The sequence below is a fragment of the Hemitrygon akajei genome, chromosome 27 (assembly GCF_048418815.1).
Source record: "Hemitrygon akajei chromosome 27, sHemAka1.3, whole genome shotgun sequence".
NCBI classification, from domain to species: domain Eukaryota; kingdom Metazoa; phylum Chordata; class Chondrichthyes; order Myliobatiformes; family Dasyatidae; genus Hemitrygon; species Hemitrygon akajei.
In genome coordinates this window covers 10,742,997-10,765,521 of record NC_133150.1, presented here as the reverse complement: position 1 = coordinate 10,765,521, position 22,525 = coordinate 10,742,997, and the positions used below count along the sequence as shown (strand labels likewise).

Below are 22,525 nucleotides of genomic sequence, written 5' to 3'. Positions count from 1 at the left end.
CATTTGTCAAGACTTGTGAAAGAGCACATTGTTCAGTTGAAGTGACGACCATGAAACAAAGATTTTATAGTCATGCTCACTTTCAGGAACAGTTTCCTTCAAAATTATGTAGACCTTAAACATGCTGATAGTTGATAACCTGCTGGGAATTATTATCAGTTCTAATTTTCTTATGGAAAATTGGAACTGATTTCTGTAATGAATTTTAAAAATATTATTAATGTTACTGCCTAAGCTGCTTCCACTTATGCATTGAGTAATACTGGCCTGTGATGGCACTGGGCTTGCTGTCCACAGAATTCTAAACTCAAACGAAGATTGGATATAAGTAGCTAATTTTCAAAGACTAGTTCACTTCCCTGTTTATTTTCCAAGTCAGTCTCAGCTGCCAATATCCTCTGTACAGAGGTGGGACTCCTCTCCCTACCAAAGAAAAAATACTTCCAGATAACAAAGCAGTTTAAATACAGTAAATTTATTTTTATCAATAGTTGTTTAAATCCAAACAACATTCTTAAAACACATTTAAAACTCAGATGACTTATATCTTAAACATTTTGAAATTACAAACCATTTCTAAAACAGAAAGGGCAAAAGATTTCCAAATCACAGGTACAATTCCTATAAACCAAAAAGACATTCCAATGGTACAGACAAATGAATAATCCGCCATAGAAACTGAAGCCAAAGAAATGGATTCTAGTTCACTTGGTGTTTCTTTCATGCTTCCTTATCCAATTTCAAATAAGCCTGGACTGCTCTCTATCTATACTATTTCTTTGTCACTTGGGTGACTTCATATGCATATGATATTTCCTCAGATACCCTTTTTTACACAAAAGGTCTAAACACTTTGTGGAAACACAGACCTCAGTTACTTACATTTAACACTTTAACTTTCTTGTGTACATAAAGCTCCCAACATTAATAGATCATTTATTGAAATGCTAAGTGGTATTATCTATCTCATCAGCAGGATTCCTTGAACCAAAACAACTTAGTCAGCTTGTCTGTTTTGAAACAAGCCAAATTATATTACACATCGTCTTATACTGAGCAGCAAAAACCAGGTACTGTGAGTACATTGTACTTCTCACAGACTGACAACCTGCTGTGAACAGAGCTTGTTAAAAAGCTGTGTTTTAACTTCAAGCTGATTACTGCTTTTCATTTACATTTTTAGTACTGAAGACTGACTATACTTCACAACCAGAAGTTAAACCAAAAAATATTAGTTGGAGTTTACTTATAGCTGATTGTGATCTTGATAAGTGGCAGCTGCTGTGTTTAGAAAATGAGCTTTGCAAAACATGAGAAAGAGACCTGTGAAGTGAATACCTATCATAGTGCAAAATGGAAAATAAAATCTGAGGATTACAAAGATACTGACATTTTAACGCATCAGTTTTATTAGTGGAGATGTTATACCAGTGTACTCAGCAGTAGTTAAGTACACAAAATTAGTCTTTCTGTGGGAATTAGTATCAGAATTAGTACATTAAAATAGCAGAAATATCTAGTAACATTCAATTTGATAACAGGCATGTTATAAAATCGTATGTTAGTAAATTGTAAATAGAATTAGTATTTCCATGGGGTTTCCTATCAAAAGGAATATTTTCTGTCCGGGAACTATATCAGAAAACAAAATGAGAAGACTGCCCATGAGAAATAAAGCAACAACTTCAGTTCAAAATTGTGCTTTGTGTGTTTAAGTATTCTTCCCCCAACAACTAAATATGTACTGGTCAAAAACTAACAATCATGAGAAATCTATCTTACTCAAGTTGTCTATTTACAAATTTACATCCAAGCATTGAATGATAAACAGGGCACAATTTTGTTAGGTTTCCAATAAATATTCCAGCACTGGATTTAACATAATTTGCTCTTTTGAAACATATTTTTGGCACAAACATTTTAACAGTCAGTTTAAATATTTCTTTATTGCCCATTATTTGCAAAGGAACATTATGTCCGTCTTCCAATCATGAAAGGGGAATGCCAAGACTACTCAAATATGAATAGAATTTCAGCAATCATTTCAAGTTGCTCATATGAGCATATAATATGTAAATTTGCCGGCTAAACTGTATTTTTCTACTTGCAGATCTTTTAGGTGAGAATTTAAATCCATGACTGGATCTAGCATTTAGATTATTACCTCTTGGGTGATCCCTTGTGGTTGAGGATGTGACTTTCCTCCACCCAAATAGCATTCAATACTATCATCCCCTCAAAACTAATCAATAAACTTCAATACCTTGGCTTCAATACCTCCTTTTGCAATTAGATCCTCAGTTTCCACATTTGCAGACCCCAGTCAGTTTGGATTGGCTATATCTTCTTCATGATCTCCATCAGCACAGGTGCATCACAAGGTTGTGTGCTTAGCCCCTGCTCTACACTTATGACTGTGTGGCTAAGCAGAGCTCCAGTGATATATTCAAGTTTGATGATGTCACCACAGTTGTAGGTTGAATCGAGAGTGGTGAGGAATCTACAAAGAGGAGGGAGACTGAAAATCTGGCTGAGTGATTCCACAACAGTGACCTCTTACCCAGTAAGACTTAGGAACTGATTATTGACTTCAGGAGAAAGAAACTGGGGGTCCATGAGCCAATCCTCAGCAGGTGTTCAAGGGTGGAAAGGGTCAGCAACTTCAAATTCCTCAGTGTTATCATTTCAGAGGACTTGTCCTGGACACAGTCCATAAGTGCAATTACGAGGAAAGCACAACAGGGCTCTGCTTCCTTAGCAGTTTGTGAACATTCGGCATAACATCTAAAACTTCAACGAACTTCTATGGAAGTGTGGTGGAGAATATTGACTGGCTGCATCTCAGCCTCTTATAGAAACACCAATGCTTTTGAGTGGAAAAGCTTACTAAAGGTAGTTAATAGGGCCCAGTCCATTATGGGTAAAGCCCACTTAACCACTGAGCACATCTACGTGGAGCATATGGGAGGAAAGCAGCATGCATCATCAGGGAACCTCACCGTGCAGGCAATGCTCTCGTCACTTCTGCCATCAGGAAGAAGATTCAGGAGTCTTGGGACTCACACCATCAGGTTCAGGAACAGTTACTACCCCTTAACCATCAGACTCTTGAGCCAGAGGAGCTAACTTCACTTGCTCCATCACTGAAATGTTCCCATAACCTATGAACTTACTTTCAAGAACCTCATCTCATGTTCTCAATATTTATTTCTTTTTTATTTTTATTAATATTATTTTTTTTTGTATTTGCATAGTTTGTTGTCTTTTGCACACTGGTGTCACACCAGTTAGTGCCGTCTTTCATTGATTCTATTGTAGTTACTGGATTTATTGAGTAACTAAATACTGGATTTATTCATTTTCATTCGCATGAAAATGAATCTCAAGGTTTTATATGGTGCTATACATATATACTTTGATAATAAATTTACTTTGAACTGTAAACTTTGATGTCTCCCAAATGGTTGTTGTGAATGGTCCAAGTCTCAGAAGCATATTGGAAGGTAAGGATTATAGATGTCAATTCATCCATGAATTTTAAGCTGGTCCTGATCTTCAGATCTCTTTTCTTCAGAGGGCTAAGGAATGACTTGTGCACTGGAAAGATGAAATTATCAACTTCCCTGAGAATTGACTTCCAAGACATGCTAAGTGCTCATGTTTACTCATGTCCTACAATGGTGGTGGCATCCGTCGGTCTCGAGACCATGGATCTGCGCCTGGAGTTTCCAGGGCACAGGCCTGGGCAGGGTTGTATGGGAGACCGGCAGTTGCCCAAGCTGCAGGCCTTCCCCTCTCCACGCCACCGATATTGTCCAAGGGAAGGGCATTAGGACCCATGCAGCTTGGCACCGGTGTCGTCGCAGAGCAATGTGTGGTTAAGTGCCTTGCTCAAGGACACAAACACGCTGCCTCAGCTGAGGCTCGAACCAGTGACCTTCAGGTTACTAGTCTGATGCCTTGCCCACTAGGCCATGCGCCAACTACAATAGACTTCTTGATAGAGGATAACACCAGCACAAGGTATTAAAGTACCTCTGGTTGTCTATTGTTAAGTATAAGACACTTCCCTTCAAATACATGAATATATATATTGTTGAACACCCACCTATGCAAATATCAAATGCAGTCTGCAGATCAATTATTAATAAGGGCTGACTTCAGTTCCAGAATGGATGGGATGAAGATTAAAGATTTGCATGTCCTATAGCTCAGCTTCACTCCAGTGGAACCTTGTTGAAACTGAGGTGGAATATTGTGATGAGAACACTTTTGAAACATGTTGGAATGATAGCAGCATATGCTTGCATAAGACTAGTCTGCACTCAAGGCTGGACCTACTACTAAACTATTAGCTGAATCACAGCTTGTATAATACCATCGCTAAATGTAAAGTAGGGGAGTGAAATTTGAGGAGAAAGCTTCACAGTCCCTCCCAGCTAAAGGAGTCAAAGGTTTCACTCAAATCAAACCAAAGTCATGTATAAAGGTTCATGCTGCTCCCTGCATTTTGAAGTTAAGTGGAGATTAATGCACAGACCTCGTGCTATAATTTGAAGGGAAGGGTGAACACTGGCCCCTAAACAATTACATAAACAAATAAAGGAACTAATCCCCTTTTCTGGTCGTGGGTGTATTATGCAATAGTAACTGCACTTTGCTGAGTGAAGTGTAAGGAAAGGGTTGCAGAAGAAAGGAAATGAGACTGTAAGGAATATTTCACCTAGAGAATGCTGTTAATAGATCATCAAACTGCAGTTAATTCCATCATCCTTCCTTCTGCTATAAACATTTTAGAATTGTGGGATGGGAATTTTCACCTTTGGTACTTTGTCCATTGAGAAAAACCCAACTCCCAGAGCTTTACTGTATACGCAACACAAAAGGAAAAGATTTCCTCACCTTGCAACCCGCAAACAAGATCGAATAACAATTGCAGAATATGGGCATTTTTAAGGTGCCTCGTTACAAAACAAAATGTACAGATCTCATTTAGCAAAATAGGAAGGGATACAGGACATAACATTGTGAAATGTCGTTTAGAATTTTTTTTAATCTGCAAGAGTGTGACATGACCTTGGATGAGAACAGGGATTCCCAATGTATGAAAGTGGCGAACTGTAATGAGACAGGACTCCAGAAATAGAATTCATGAGGAATCCAGCAAAGTAACAAATCTGGTCCTCCAGACTGTCTTGTCAGTAAACTCCAGAGACGCAGCATATACTCACCACAGCCACTGCATCTCAGGCCATGATCTTTTTTTTATCCCCAGTGAACTGAGAGATATTTGAAAGTGAATAATTGACACCATCCCTGTTGTTTACCCTTGGACATAGACACAGATAACCACCTCACATTGGGTTGACTTTTACATCATCATGCAACGGAATGGAATGCAATCACAGCCATTTGCAGGTTGTCTCAGGCACTTCTGAGTGGAATGAATAAGTGCTTACTCATTCAACATATTTTCAGTATTAGGTAAGCACCTTGTGACATTCATCAAAAAGAATTTATCAACATTTCTGGTGCACCCACCACTCAACGTTGTCACCAGGCAAGAGGTACTGGAGCCTGAAGACCCACACCTCAAGGTTCAACCTCACCTTCTTCCCCACTGCCAAGAGGTTATTAAATCCACTATGAAAACTCCTACCTTTATCTCAGACCATATTTCTTTTTTCCCTCTCTCACCTTACACTGAAGTCATTCAGTAAGTTTTAGAAACAAGAAGAAATCTGCAGATGCCGGAAATCCAAACAATACACACAAAACGCTGGAGGAACTCAGCAGGCCAGGCAGCATCTATCCATGTATATTTTGTTGTGTAAGTTATGCATCATTTATGTTAATTTAAGTCTATGTTGGCTTATATGTGTCATATTTGTAATGTAATGTAATGCTACTGCTGCAAAAAGTTAATTTTCATGATATTTCTATCCAGGATGTTAATGCTTATGACAATACACTTAAAAGTTAAAAGACTTCAAAACATGCATAAATTCGATGGCACTCAAAAATGTAACAAGTTATGTGGCAGTCATAAAACAAGCAGTGTATCCATAACACTGTGAAAATTCACTCTGAAGCAACTGCAAGACCTGCTATTTTCTTAATTCTATACAGAGTTAGGGAGTATTTTTGAGTTATGTAAATACAGCAGATGTTAATTCAAACAAGAAACATTCTTCAGTTTTTATTGTAAATTACAAGCCAGCAAACTGGAGTTACAAGCCCACAGACCAAGACATGTGGTATGCAAAATGATGACCACGAGACACTTGCATATGCATCAGCCAAACATTAAGACAATGCAGTTTTGCAATTGGTCTGCATCAAACCAGGCAACATGGGCTAAGTACGGTAATTAGTTTGATGCAGACCAATTAACACCATTGTGACTTGAGCTCAAGTTCTCAGGCCAGACTGATGTTGTCACTTAGCATATCAAATATGGTCACAGGCAATGAAGAGATGTTTTGTGTACTCACGATATTTGTCTACTCAGAGACAGCTCAAACAACATTAAATTTTGGGTCTCTCATTCTCTGTCTTCACAAGGTTTTAGACTATTTGTGTGAATTACTATGTGACAAAGGTGTTTGGACATTCAGAGGTGTCTCCCACTGTAGAAATGTAATTCAGAAGAAGCATTGTCAAACCAAAATATTAAAGTGAATGGTGTCATTGAAATTGTATTGAATCACCTGCTATTACATTAGAAAATGGGATGTACTTTTGGGTTTGTGAGCCTGAAGCAAGAGTGTCTCCATGAGAATGACTGCTTGTTGTGATGAATAAGACTTGTATATCACCAGCTTTGATGTCTCTCTGGTGACTTCAATCACAGTCACCCACAGGATTTAGGAATAGCCTATAACTAATGGTATTGGTTTATGATTGTCACATGTACCAAGATAAAGTGAAAAGTTTGCTTTGCATATTGTTTTTCAGATAAAATCCTTGCACCGTGCATTCATCTTGAATAAGATGAAACCATAACAATGCAGAATAAAGTACAAAAGCTATCGCAAGAAAGCAGTGCAGGTGAATGATAAAATGGAAGATCATAGTGAGGTAGATTGTGAGGCCAAGAGTCCATTTTATCATAAAAGAGGTCCATAATCTCAAATAATAATGAGGTGGCCTACAGGGAAGAAGTCATCTCTCTTACACAGTGGTGTCAAGAAAACAACTTCTCACTCAATGTCGCTAAATCAAAGGAGCTGGTTGTGGATTACAGGAGGAATGGAGACGGGCTAACCCCTATTGACATCAATGGATCTGAGGATGAGAGGGTAAACCGTTTTAAGTTCCTCAGCATACACTTCCCTTAGGACCTCACGTGGTCTGTACATACCAGCTGTGTGGCGAAAAGGGCACACTATTCAGGACATTTCTGTCTCCATTCTTCCTGTAGTCCACAACCAGCTCCTTTGTTTTTGCGACATTGAGGGGAGAGGTTGTTTTCTTGACACCACTGTGTCAGGGTGATGACTTCTTCCCTGAAGGCTGCCTTGTTATTATTTGAGATTAGGCCAATCAAGGTACATCAGCAAATTTAATTAGCAGATTGGTGCTATGGGTGCTAACACAGTTCCCAGAGTGTGTGGGGCCATTGATAATGCTGGCTGCTTTACCGAGGCAGCGAGAAGTGTAGACGGAGTCTGGGGGCAGGGGTTGGTTTTGTGATGTGTTGAGCTTTGTCCACAACGGTCTGCACTTTCTTACAGTCAGTGGCAGAGCAGTTGCTGTACCAACTTGTTATGCATCCAGATAGCACGCTTCTTATCACCGTCATTTGGAAAGATGATGGCAAGTACTGTCTTGAACTGTTGCTGTACTTCTGGTGAAACCATACACTATTAAGTAAGACATCTCAAGATGTAGACTCGAGGTGGAGAAGGAACAGTGTGGTATTTCCAAGTTAGGTGTTATGTGACATGGAAGGGCGGCTTCAAATGATGTTGCTTCCAATGTGCTTGCTGTCCTTTCTTGGTGGTAGAAGTTACATTGCAACAGTCAATGCAGTTCAACAGAAATACTGTGGAGTTAAATTTCAGGAACATTTCTTCAAACCGTAAGAACTGAGCAATTCTGGTTCAGTGTAATGCTAAACTCAAAGCGGAGTCATTTTGAACATGAACAGTCCATCCAAGACCCTAACAGGAGTACAATTCAGCAATTCACTGTTTCATTACCGATGTATGAAATTCAAGCAGACAATTGCAATGAAAGATTCTTTCATGCCAGCATAGTAATTTTTTTCCAAACAAGCAATCTCTTTTCTCGAAGATATTAACATTTTTATGTCAGAAAATGCATGAGAGAAGCAATATTTTAGCCCATGTTCTTAGTTCGTGGCCACCGTATGGCCATTATTACAATCAATCAAATAAATTTCTCCATTCATGCTCCATTTTGATGTACAGCTAACATACAGCACTCTAACTTTCCCAACTTGCCAATCAAAGCAAAACCCTCTCATTATTAAATCCTGAATTTATTGCTCATGGCCTCATAAAGATTTATGTGAGAATCACCCTCAGATCAATAAATTACATCCTAGTTAATGCCGAAAATGGGATTTGAAAGCCAATTCACCCACAGTGAAACAAACATGCACTGAGAGCTCAGAATCTTCAGTTAAGCACCTGAACACTTGCTGTCTCGAGGTTCTGATGGTGTTCAAAAACCAAGAGGAATTTAGACAAGGTTTCTATTTCTGTTCCTGACTTTCAACCATTCATTAACCAAGCACTCATTTCTATCCTGGCTGGAAAATCAATACCTGGGAAGAGTAAAAACACCACTTCACTCCACCTAAAAGCAGTCATCGAAAAGTAAAAGCACTGCCCAAGCTGGAAATCAGAAATAAAAAGACATTTATAAGATATTCAGGAAACTTCCATTTACCTTCCTGTATTTCTGCTATCACTTTGTTTCTTCTGACCCCGAGTACTATTTCCCATTATTTTCACCTTCCACCCCATCAACATCTGTATTCTATGGATCATTCTCTATTACTTCTTCAATGAGACACAGATCTCTTGCCCTCTCCTCCAATCTTTCCAAAGGGACAGGTCCCGCCAGGAATCTATTTGTTCTTCTATCCCTACCAATGCCTATCTTGCTCACGCTCCCTGCAACCAAAGGAGTTGCAACCTATCCATTTGCTTCTTCCCTCCCTCGCGATCTGGGATCTCAAATATTTCTTCCAGGTGAAGCAATGATTTGCTTGCACTTCTTCCAGTTTAGTACTGTATTTGATGCTGAGTGTGGTTGCCTCCACACCAGAGAAATCAAACACAGCTTGGTAACCACTTTATAGAAAACGATTTACAAGGTCACTGTAAGCTTCCTCTTGCCTGCCACTTCAATTCTCCACCTCATTTTATTCTCTCTATTTTTGTCTTCCTGCACTCTTTAACAGAAGTTCATCATCTTGTGTCCAGGCACTTCTTGGCCTTGGGACTTGATACTAAATTCAACAATTTCAGATGATTAGCCTTTCCAACTTGTGTCAGTTTGCCACATGAATGACAGAAAACTGGAAGTTAATTTTGGAGGGAAGGGTCAGATTGAACTCAGAATAGATGTTGGCACAACATCGTGGGCCATGGGCCTGCACTGTGCTGTAGAATTAAATGTTCAATGAATGGGTTAGTTTTGATGAAACGTCATCCATTTGTAATATTAACAACATTTTTTGATCTTGCTGCTGTTGTTACCTGATCTATTCAGTATTTCTTTTCAATTTCAGATCTCTGCTGGTAGCTGCTAGGTTCTACATCTTACAGGTCCAGCATTCTGTTTTTCTACCCCTTCTATTTCTTCATCTCCCATTTATATTCCTCTGTTTACATTTCCTCCAGTCTAATGAGATGTGATCGACAAACATTCATCGCTCCCTCCTGGACAGCACCAATGGCATTTGTAATAGGCCAACCACACGCACAGTATCCCTTGCTCCTCTTTGTAACTTAAAACATACTCGCTTTCTCACCTTGAGTTCTTAAGTTTTACTCTCTACAGAGGCAGACTGACCTGTACAAATGGGACCAAAATTCTAATACCTGAAACATGACAATCTAATTGGAAGGTATTTAGCCCAAGATATTGTCAGGACAGAGGTGTCCTGCTACTGCTAAGGTGATTTGATGGCCAGAATTATCAGATGAATTATTCATTGGCCTTGTGATGCACCATCAATAACTCTCAATCAATAAGACCAGGGCTCAGGCTCCAATCGCCTTTATACCGGCGTCCATGGGAGGAGCCACGGTCAGTGGGAGGAGCCACAGGAGCAGTCAGTGGGGGGGCGTGTCCAGACAGGTATATGTACCGTAGTTCACCACACCTTGTTAGCTGCATTTCTGTTTCTTCAGTCTTTTCTCTCATTTGATCTTGCATTGGGCTTTTATCATCCTTTGAGCTATTTGTCAGTTCCACAGATACATTGCTGTTGTCTGTGTTATTATTGTATGTCAGAATCTAAGCTAGAGAATTGTCATAAGAATAATGGAATTTTGTGATTTATACAATCAACATGCAACTGACTGACTTGAATTTGAAATTGGTTTTGAGTGCAAATAAAACTTTAACTTCATTCTAACTTTAGCATTCTACTAATGCACCCCTCATTCAATCTCTTCTCCCTCCTGCCGTCTGGGAGAAGGCTCCGAAGCATTCGGGCACTCACGACCAGACTGTGTAACAGTTTCTTCCTCCAAGCTATCAGACTCCTCAATGCCCGAAGCCTGGACTGACACCTTGCCCTACTGTCCTGTTTATTATTTATTGTAATGCCTGCACTGTTTTTGTGCACTTTATGCAGTCCTGTGTAGGTCTGTAGTCTAGTGTAGCTTTCTCTGTGTTGTTTTTTTATATTACGTAGTTCAGTCTAGTTTTTTGTACTGTATCATGTAACACCATGGTCCTGAAAAATGTTGTCTCGTTTTTACTATGCACTGTACCAGCAGTCATGGTCGAAATGACAATAAAAGTGACTTGACTTGAACTACAGAACATTGCCAAGATGTTCTATTTAACATTTCCCTGATGATACATGGAAATATTCAAAACTAATCGGCACACTGTCCTTGGAACAATCATCTCACTTTATTCATTAAACACGCATATTAAGCAAGTTAATGAATGATCCAGTATGATCAGTTGCTTCTGCAAGCTTTAGTCCATTTTATGATAGATCTATCTCCTATGAAGCATCACTGCTTCACAAACAGCTGGAGACATCATCCTGACATTGATTTCTACACCACAGGATAATCTCCCCTGCATAGAACTCCTTACAACCACGGGCAGTCATTAAAACAAAAAAATGTCTCTACAGGTAATCAATTCTGATACATGTTAATGTGAAACTGACAACTTAGCTTCAGCATTGCTTTGTGCAATCCCTGTCCACAATCATTAGAAATTCTCTTGTACCGCCTGCTCATTATCATTCACTGCCCACCATCAATTAATGAATCAGTATTTTATAATGTTGAACAATAAATGGGAGTAGCATTAACACTAGCAAGAGCATGTATTCTGGAGGGGGCACTTCAAAGCGGTCTTCAAAAATTGCTTGTTACACTACTGCTGAAGGAACCTTCAAGGACATCAGTTTAAGACCAAGTATGTGACAGGTGTTCAGACAGGCAAAATGCAGAAAATTAAATTTCTTAATGTTGGCACCTGCTTGTTTTTAAAGTCAACAATTGAAATGTTTCAAGTGAATGTCTGCGGAGGCAAACACCAATAATTTAAATTGAAAATACCTTAATTGTGTTTGAGGCACAACCACACATTTTGAGCTAAATAGGACAGATTCTGGACAGATCCATTAGCTCCATGGGAGTTCTATTAGCAGAAGCAGACTGCTTTCCTATAAATTCTCTACACACTTAAAATACTGCAGATGTTAGAAAAAACAGAAAATGTAACAAATAATGGATTAGACAGCAACTTTAAAGAAACAGAGTTAGTGTTTCAGTTCAATAATCTTTCATATGTACCATCTCGGATCGCAAGACCCTGCAGTGGATAGTGAGGTCAGCTGAGAAGATCATCGGGGTTTCTCTTCCCACCATCACGGACATTTACACTACACGCTGCATCCGCAAAGGAAGCAGCATTATGAAGGACCCCATGCACCCCTCATACAATCTCTTCTCCCTCCTGCCGTCTGGGAAAAGGCTCCGAAGCATTCGGGCTCTTACGACCAGACTATATAACAGTTTCTTCCCCCAAGCTATCAGACTCCTCAATACCCGAAGCCTGGACTGACACCTTGCCCTACTGTCCTGTTTTTTATTTATTGTAATGCCGGTACTGTTTTTGTGCACTTTATGCAGTCCTGTGTAGGTCTGTAGTCTAGTGTAGCTTTCTCTGTGTTTCTTTTATTACGTAGTTCAGTCTAGTTTTTGTACTGTGTCCTGTGAACCATGGTCCTGAAAAACGTTGTCTCATTTTTACTATGCATTGTACCAGTAGTTATGGTCGAAATGACAATAAAAGTTGACTTGACTTGACTTGACTTGACTTGATATGAACATCCGACCTTCTCAATTAAAAATGTCTCTCTGCAAAGACGCAGTTGAGAGTCATGTACCAGCATCACAGATTACTCTCCACCATCACCATGAACTGACAGACTAAGACTGCACGCTCAATTCCCAATTTCCCTCTCTAAAGTTCTCACAGCCACGATGTGCAAAGTGATTTATCCCAGGTTATTCCAGGAAGCAAAGAAAGAAGATCACGGCTGAGATCTTCAACGTTCACTGGACATAAGTGAAGCCAAATAACTGGAGGAAAGCAAATATTTCTGAACAATTGCGTATTGAATTTTTAGAGTTTTACCTTACCTGGATGCAATTCCAAGTATGAATGAAGTGCTAATGTGATGAATCTCAAATACATAACCACAGGCATGCTGAAAATCAGACGTAGTATGTGACGAAGTTAAGCAACTCCAGAATCAGGGGTTTAAATCCATCCCTGCCATATCCCGTCATGAATTCAGGTGGACAATAATTTGGGGGTGGGGCCAGGGGCAGGTCGGATGAGAATGTAACATCAAGTCTTTTTTTACATTCAATGATACAAGATAATGTTGCAGAAGCATAAAGCATTCGCAACCAACTTTAGCATCTCAACATACGTCAACCTCTTACTGTGGTTCACAGTAACACCTGAAGACAGGATTCTGCAAATACATTTCAAATCAAATCAAAGTTTGATTATCATTCAACCATATATGGATACAGCTGAACAAAACAACATTCCTCTGGAGCCAAGGTGCAAAACATAAACAACACATTCAAAATGGCGAGCAAAAAAAAAGTCATGCAAAAAACAAACAAACAAACAAATAAATAAATAAATATAATACTGTACACCATGTCCCACAAAGAGATAATACAGTTCCCAGAAATTCAGCCTGTCGTTCCACTGATTGAGCACTGACAGGGGAGGTCAGCCCCCAACCGAGCTTGGATGCCATGCTACACCGCCTCTGGTGTCCGTGACTTGAGGCCTAATCTTTACTACAACTGATGGTTCGCAACTCCCACCAAACAAAGGGTAACAATGTCCAACAAGGTCTTGAGATTGCAAGAGAAATGTCCAAGACATTCACCCAATGGTTACTCTGCACAGTGCCATTGTGCACCAACTCTGATGGCTTCGAGTAGCAGGGTGCAACACAGTCTGCACCCAGGCCAGCTCCTCTAAACCCAGTCCGGTTTTCTCCAACACGCCGGCCAGCTACTCTGATCAATGCACAGCTCACTGATGCAGTAAACCTGCTGTACCCAGAGTTCTTGGAGTCCAGTATAGTTGTGCCATCACAAAAAAAAACACATTTCACAAATTAAAAAAATACCTTTGGTTGGCCCCCGAGTGGTCGCTGTGACTGAACATGCCACCATCTTACTGCAACTTCATGGGATACCTATAAATATCTAATTGTACTAGACAGATCAAAGACTGAGAGATCTTTGGGAGGTCAAATGAAAGGAGAAAGTATACAGTTAATGGTAGACCCCTTTACAGCACTGATGAACAGGGGGATTTGGGAGTTGATAGTGGATAAGGTGGTAACAAAGGCATATGGCATCTTGCCATACTTGTCATGTTGCAGAGATATAAAACTTCAGTCAGACCATTGCGTGCAGTTCTGGTCACCCCATTATAAGAAGGATGATCATCCCATTATGAGGAGGATGTGAAGACTGTGAAATGGATGCAGATATTCAACAGGATATTGCTTGGAGCAGAGGGTAGGAGCTACAAGGAAAGGTTGGTGAAATTTGGTTTGTTCTCTCTATAGAGTGTCAAAGGCTGCGGTTTTTTAAATTATGAGAAGCATAGATCAGGAACACAGTCAGAATCACTCCCCCAATAAGAAATGTCAAACACTAAAGGACGTGCTTTTAAGGATAGAGGGTTGATCTTCAAAAGCGATGTGAAGGGCAAGTTTTTAAATTGTTTTACTGAGAATGATAAGTATCTGGAATAGGTCACCAAGGGAGTAGTGGAATCAGGCAGTTTGGTGGAGTTTAAGAGATGGGCACATGAATATGATGCAAATGGAGGGATAGGATGGGACCCAGGAAGAGTACATTTAGCATACATTTGGTATCAAGATCAGCACATCATGGGCTGAATGGCTTGTTCGGTGCTGTATTGTTCTGTGTTGAATTCCCATGCTGTGGGCCTCAACAATTTCCACGCTGTAATAAAATCAACAAATGCTGCAAATGATCAGCTAGTGGGACAACATACATGGAGGTAGGGAAACTGAGTTAAATGTTCAGGTGGCAGAGTTTTTAATGAAACATGGAAAAGTTAGGGACATGATGAGTTCCAAGGTACAGAGAAAGATTGGGGGCTGGGGGAGCATGAAACTGAGACACATGGCTAGAATGTGCCTGATTATTTGAAGTTCTGAGTCCACAAGCCTGTTTAATGTTGCATCACATGATGTGGTTCTAATCCTGATATTAAGCTGAGCTTTACTGGAGTGATGTAGGAGGCAAAAGACAAAGGTTGTTGTACTTGCCAGGTCAATATTCTGGAAATTACTATATATCAACAGTTTGGGGATTTTGTATCATGAGGTGATCAAGATGGTGTACCACCATTCTGCTTATTGGCGAATGCTGCCTTTGCATGAGTCACAAGTGAACAAGTTACCAGAAAAAACACTACAGACAGAAAGCTGCTACCATCCACTAAAAACAAAAAATATATAAACCCCTTTAGGATTTCTACAATCATGTTGTTTTACAAGAATTGAAATTCTTTCATTAAGCAATGTAGGTTAAAGACAGGGTCTCAAATTAAACTGTCCTCTGAAGAGACATTCATACTCACGGGCAGCAGTTCCAATAAAGAGTTAAAACAAGCATATAGGAGCCTCATACATTAATCTATTCTGCAGATTGTCAAACTGTTATAATTTAACAAAAGGAAATTTTGCGATTTGACGTTATGTAAATGTAATATAAGTAGACAGAAAGAATAAAATAAAGGATTTATCTTTAGTGCACTTCCTGAGATTAGAGTAACATCAGCTTTCATCCTTAAACTGATTCCACAAGTTTCATCCTGTGGCTTTAGGGAAATCCAGAGAAGCAAATTATGAAATACAGCCAGGAATCATTTTCATATCACAAAGCACAGCCTTCAGAATCAAATTGATAGATTTATCATATATTATCTTACAGACAATATTTGTACCAGCTTTTAATGGTTGGTGGTGCCTTCTTGTGATATAGTTTGAATGCAATGCATGCAAAGATATATATAAAACATATACTGCAAATAGTGTCACAAAAGGAGAAAACATATTAAGTAAAAAAATATCCATGACTAAATATTTAGTCTTTAGGTGATTATGAGAATTACAAATAGGTAATATCATGGGTATGGTAAATATTTGAAATTTACTTCAGAAATAAATTGAATGAAATTGAAAAGAATGTACATCACCACAAAAGCAGATGCAGTAAGCAGTAAGGGAAAGCACAATCATGATTTTTATGTCTTAAAAGCCCTAAGGCTACCTTTTAAAAAGCTGGCATTGAACAACTGGCTTATTCTCCAACACACTTTTAGGGACTCCACAACTCATGTTCTCAGTATGTATGTATGTATGTTTGTACATTATCTATCTATCTATCTATCTATCTATTTATTTATTTATTTTTAGGTTTTTGTATTTGCACAATTTTTTTCTTTTGCATAATGATTGTCAATCTTTGTGTGTAGCTTTTCATTGATTTTATTATATTTCTTTGCTCTACTTTGAATGCTGGCAAGAAAATGAATTTCAGGGTGACATATGATGACATATATGTGTGTATTTCAATAATAAATGTATTTGAATTGGCTGAGTATACCATATATATAACCATATAATATACACAAATACTTTGTGAAGATATCTTAAGAATAACCATGGCTCAGTATAAAATAAAAGTAATAAATAAAATTCCAAACTGTCACACAACATAAGTATATGTAAACGGAATCCATCAAATATATTACCTAATGGATTTTCACTATTGTATAACTTAGCTAAATGAAGCAGATAATAACAACATTCAATCTGAAGGTGCACATCACTTAGGTTTGTGCAAAATAAACGGAATGAAACCAATCAGATTTCTGAAATGCAACAGCTATTCATGTGAGAAGGGATTTTTGAGTGCATCATGAGTAAGGTTATTTGAGATTATCCTACAATACATTTTATATAAGGATTAAAGCAAAGAGTTAAAAACATTTTCCATTCTCTTAATAGCTGACTTTGGTACAACAGTTAACTCTGTAAATATCTTGTCTCTATTTTAATATAAGAATGCTTTATTCATCGAAGATATGACTAAATTAGACTTCCAAAATGGTCACCATGATATCCTTCCCATACAAAGTTCCAAGTTCAAAGTACATTTATTATCAAAGTATGTAATACAACCTTGAGATTGGTCTCCTTACAAGCAGCCACAAAACAAGAAGCCCTAAGAGAACCCATTAAAAAACCATCAAACATTTAATGCATGGAGAAAGAAAAAAAACAGATCGTGCAAACAGTAAAAGTAAGCAAATAGTTTCAGAACTGGAGTTTTACAAAAGACATAAAGCCAGGCTTCACTGCAGCTGGTGCAGGCAACAGCCACAGTTCATCGCAAAGGTGAGTAAACATTGTGAGACCACGGACGCAAAGACAGGCATCACTGCAGCTGGCTCTGCATTTCAGCATAGAGCTGAGTAAACATAGCGGATCAGCAAACAGAACCAGCCATTGCCTCACCCTGGTTTTTCAATCTGGCATGGCCCTTAAATCGTCCAAACATTTGGGTCTTGCCTTGTTCTTTGACTGCTCTGGGACCTGGACACCACCGACATGATACAGCCCATACCCGACCTTTTCAATTCAGTCTGGTGCTTAAATCGATCGGACATTGTGAATTTTCTTGCTCTTGGGGACGCCATGACTCTCCGTCGACCCCGACTCCGCTTGCCATGACCAGGCCTTCCCTGCACCTCTGCTACCACTCACTTCCACTTGCCAAGACCAGGCCTTCCCTGCACCTCTGCTACCACTCACCTCCACTTGCCAAGACCAGGCCTTCCCTACACCTCTGCTACCACTCACCTCCACTTGCCAAGACCAGGCCTTCCCTGCACCTCTGCTACCACTCACCTCCACTTGCCAAGACCAGGCCTTCCCTGCAACTCTGCTACCACTCATCTTCACTTGCCAAGACCAGGCCTTCCCTGCACCTCTGCTACCACTCACCTCCACTTGCCAAGACCAGGCCTTCCCTGCACCTCTGCTACCACTCACCTCCACTTGCCAAGACCAGGCCTTCCCTGCACCTCTGCTACCACTCATCTTCACTTGCCAAGACCAGGCCTTCCCTACACCTCTGCTACCACTCACCTCCATTTGCCAAGACCAGGCCTTCCCTACACCTCTGCTACCACTCACCTCCACTTGCCAAGACCAGGCCTTCCCTGCACCTCTGCTACCACTCACCTCCACTTGCCATGACCAGGCCTTCCCTACACCTCTGCTACCACTCACCTCCACTTGCCAAGACCAAGCCTTCCCTACACCTCTGCTACCACTCACCTCCACTTGCCAAGACCAGGCCTTCCCTGCAACTCTGCTACCACTCATCTTCACTTGCCAAGACCAGGCCTTCCCTGCACCTCTACTACCACTCACCTTCACTTGCCAAGACCAGGCCTTCCCTACACCTCTGCTACCACTCACCTCCATTTGCCAAGACCAGGCCTTCCCTGCACCTCTGCTACCACTCACCTTCACTTGCCAAGACCAGGCCTTCCCTACACCTCTGCTACCACTCACCTCCATTTGCCAAGACCAGGCCTTCCCTGCACCTCTGCTACCACTCACCTTCACTTGCCAAGACCAGGCCTTCCCTGCACCTCTGCTACCACTCACCTTCACTTGCCATGACCAGGCCTTCCCTGCACCTCTGCTACCACTCACCTCCACTTGCCATGACCATGCCTCTCCCAACTCTCCATTGAAAGACACGAATATTGCGTTGCGTACAGACTGAGCCCTTTCACAGCAATTGCTTCAGTAGTCCATGATGTATCTCACAACAATTAAATTCTCAGACATCATATTATGCATATATATATAGCCCAGGTTAAACAAAAACCTTACATTCCAACAGAAGTATTCATTATGGTGCCATCAATGAGAAGCTAAAAATGCAAGAGAAGCCTCGATTGTTCAATTCCACTGCGCTGACGTCAATGCAAGGGATTTCAAAACAATATTTACATGTTTTATCCATGAATGAAGTCTTGTTTGCGACATATGAGGGCAATAAGAGTACTATTAAAGTTCAAAATAGTTAAGCAGTGAAGAGCTTTGCTTGAAATAAACTGTGTTAGGTAACACTAAAGTCAAGATCTTTTTCGTCCCATCTTAAACAAACTATACGTGTGGATCAACAGTTACCGAATGGCTTACAATACAGAACACATCGAATTTTATCACAATATCCGAGATGTTACATTTTGTGGGAAACATCATAAACCACAAACAATCTACACGGGGTATGTCATCAATGGTAGCAACGCTGATCAAAAGTTTTAAGTAAGTACCAGCTGCATCTGTCAGAGTGACACTTAAACATCAGATCACTGAACTTCAGAAAGAATGAGAGAATGTTACAGTGAATTGTTTTTATGTCAGCTCCTTCATTTTTTCCAAACTGCCTTGGAATGTTTCCCTTTTCAAGAATAGGCTATTAAATCAAAATCTTCACACTACTTTAAAAGTTTCTCAGCACAGGCTAAACTGACCTACATTCTAGTGAACACTCCTGTGCCCCCCCCCCCAATTTATTACCTCAGTCACTGCACTGCAGACACTTTTTTTTAGATTTGTAAAGAATTTTTAATACCACTAATAAATGTAAAAAAAAATTCATCCAGAACAAAATTCTATTTACAGTGTAATAGTAAATCGGCAATATTAAATATGCTACAGATAAGCTGCCATCCATATCTATATAAGCAAAAAAAAAGTATTTTTGCTGAAGAGTGCTTAAAAACATCCAAAACACTACTTCAGAAACTTGTCCAACTTTTTCTGAATGTTTGCAAAAGCATCCTTTCCCATGTAGTCCATGTTTCCTTCCTCCCACCTGCACCAGTCCTGAGCTTGGTCAGGGTCCACAGGCTCTGAGCCCAGCGAGAGCGCCAAGAACGAGTCTGTTATCTCCTCTTTTACAGTCTGTTCAGATGTGTCAGGAGATATTTCCTTTACCTGTATCATCTCTGGAGACGGTGATCTGGATTCTGTGATGAATTGGACACTCTTCTGTTCTACTTTATTTGGAAATACTGGCTCCCCTTGTGATGGTGATGACTCCGAGGATATCCCTTTTTCTGCCTCTTGTGATGGTGATGACTCCGAGGATATCCCTTTTTCTACCTCTTGTGATGTTGATGACTCCGAGGTTCTGAAAGGCCAGTCGAGTCTGGAGGTTGAGGTGGCTGGACATGGGCAGGTTGAACCTGGCTATCCATTACTGGCTCAGACTTCTCAGGCTCCAGAGGTGTCTTTTCGTTCGCATCAGTCTCTTTTTGTTCTATCGTGCTGACCTGCCACGTGCTTACTTGAGGCAGTTTCTGAGTTTCCCTTTTCTCTCCATTCTCCTGTGTCAATAGTGGCAAAATGGAAGTCGTATAAATGTCCCACCATGTATTCAAGAAGTTTATAAACGTGGAGTCCATGGGCGACATACTCTCCTGTACGGCACTCTTCGTCTCCACACTGTACGTGTGATGCCAAGGTTTTGTCAGTCCCAAAAAGTGAACCACTTTTACAGATGCGCCAAACTGTTTGAAGGCAGGGAGGTAGCTGTACAAGGCAATGCTGGCCAGATTGTAAATGAATGGCAGATGTTTATGGATATCCACTGTAGACCAATTTCTGAAGAAACTATTCAACAGGCCTTGATCTCCCCCATCAAAACTACCATTCTCTACCGCAAACTGTAGTAATCGGTCATAGATTTCAACGGAAGGAACGTAGACGAATACCCCAGTGTTGAAGCAGTCGGGCCAGCCAGGATCTGGAGCAGCAGAGAGCTCTTCTCGTTCAAAGAGTTCATCTATGTTTTGACAAACCAGAGTATCAGCGTCCATAAAGACGCACTTCGAGTACTGCACGAGGCACCAGCAGTGTATTTTGGTGAAGGTGATCCCAAGCTCTGGCCTCGATAACAGGGCCAGGTGAGCCGTGTCCCCACTGTCCAGTACGTTGACTTCTCTGGCCTCATCAAACAGACACTGGAGCGCATGCCTCATCTTGCTGGATACCTGTGGTGTAAATAGAACCACAACCTGCCTGGTAGTGTTGTGTTGTTTCAGAGACTGACAGAGCACAAGAGCACCTTTGGCGTAAGCATCATTGGTAGCCAGAGTCACAAAGGCCTGGTCTGTTACTACAGGCATGCTGACAATTGCGTCCCGCAGTGAAATTTTCAAAGGGGGACAAAAAGGGGAGGAACTCCTCAGACTGCCGTCCCTCTGGGCGGAGGGGTGACCTGCAGACACTTTAATCCACCTTTTATAAATGCTATTTACATTGTATCTATATGCAAGAATTTATACATTAATGCACATTTTATTCCTTATCCATACTTCTAATGCAATTTTTATATAATTCTTTATTCTTTATGATTGTTAAGTGTTTTTGTTGCATGACACCCAACACACCACAGCAAATTCCTAATACATGTCAATGTATATGGCAAATATAGTTGATCCTTGAATTTCCTTTTGAATATTTTATTATGCTTCCAGATAGTGCATTACAAGTTTTAACAAATGCCTTTAATCTGCCTCGATTCTTTTGCAAATTAACTGCACATTCTCCTTCTCTCCTCTCAACACATCCATTTCTAGAAACAAAATAAACAAGCAGAAACTATCACCATCTCTAAATTTCAAAATAACATTATATTTTCTCTTGTGCTCACTTCAAAATCAAGATACTTGAGATGCTTCAAGTCGAATTGTAGGATACTATGTCAAACTCATAAAGGGTAACTGACTTGCAAATATTAACTCTATTTCTGTCAATACAGGTGCCGGCTGGCCTACATATTTATAATTATTTACCTACATACCGGAATGTTTGCGTTGTCATGTTACATATTTTCATGTGCCTTTTACTGCTGCTTGCTACACAGACAGACACGCACAACACACTGGTGGGGTGGCAGCTGTTGGTGAGAAGAGTGAAGTCTCCATGTGTTGAATACAGGTAAACAAAGAGTGCTCTAGAAGTTGATTAAGAAGTTAACTATTCATCTTGTCTAGCCCATCCTAATGATCTATGAGTGCATGAGATCAGGCTGAGTCTCAACATCCATTGTCTTGGTCCAAAAATGTGAATATTCTATCTTAATAATAATAGTCCACTGCTCCATTGTTTTTGATTGTGCAATTACCCAGCCTCAACACAAACCTAGAATCATTCCACTGATAGTACTGCTCAAGAAGAGTGTGGTGTCCTGCTTCAATGACTACCATCCAGCTGGGCTTACAACAATCATAATGAAGTGCTTCGAGGGGATGGTTATGGTGCAGATTGATTCCTGCCTCAGGAGTTACTTGGATCCACCACGAGAGGTGAAGAGCAATTGTGGTTCCTCTGGTTCTTCGCTCTGCTCTGGACCATCTGGACCAGAGGAAGTCGTACTTCAGACTGCCATTCACCAATTATAGCTCAGCATTCAATACAATCACTCCATCCAAATATATCTTCAGGCTTCTCTGTCAGGGCCTCTATACCTCCTTCTGCAACTGGATCAACTTCTTCATTAACAAACTTCAGTCAGTGAGGACTGGTAACAAATCTCCTTCTCACTGACTGATATCAACATAGGTGCATCTTAAAGCTATGTGCTGAAACCTTTGCTTTATTCTCCACTGTGCAGATGAA

At 40.2% G+C, this 22,525-nt stretch overlaps 2 protein-coding genes across 9 annotated transcripts in view; both read right to left on the bottom strand.

Moving 5' to 3' along the window:
• The window catches only part of ppfia4 (PTPRF interacting protein alpha 4), a 682,729-nt gene that overhangs the window by 205,324 nt on the left and 454,880 nt on the right, over nt 1-22,525 (bottom strand). The window lies entirely within an intron of this gene.
• On the bottom strand, nt 19,528-21,059 carry LOC140717012 (glycogenin-1-like). The gene is made up of 2 exons (XM_073030206.1): nt 20,191-21,059; nt 19,528-19,804 (listed from the first exon to the last, which is right to left on the bottom strand). Exons 1-2 carry the CDS (start codon nt 21,028-21,030, stop codon nt 19,634-19,636), a joined length of 1,011 nt encoding a protein of 336 aa, XP_072886307.1. The 5' UTR covers nt 21,031-21,059; the 3' UTR covers nt 19,528-19,633.

Bases quoted from the DNA above. Each gene is read 5' to 3' on its own strand.
- LOC140717012 (XM_073030206.1), bottom strand. From the start codon at position 21,030: ATGCCTGTAGTAACAGACCAGGCCTTTGTGACTCTGGCTACCAATGAT. The intron at 19,805-20,190 runs GTAAGCACGTGG...ACATCTGAACAG, and splicing joins AAACTCAGAAACTGCCTCAA to ACTGTAAAAGAGGAGATAAC.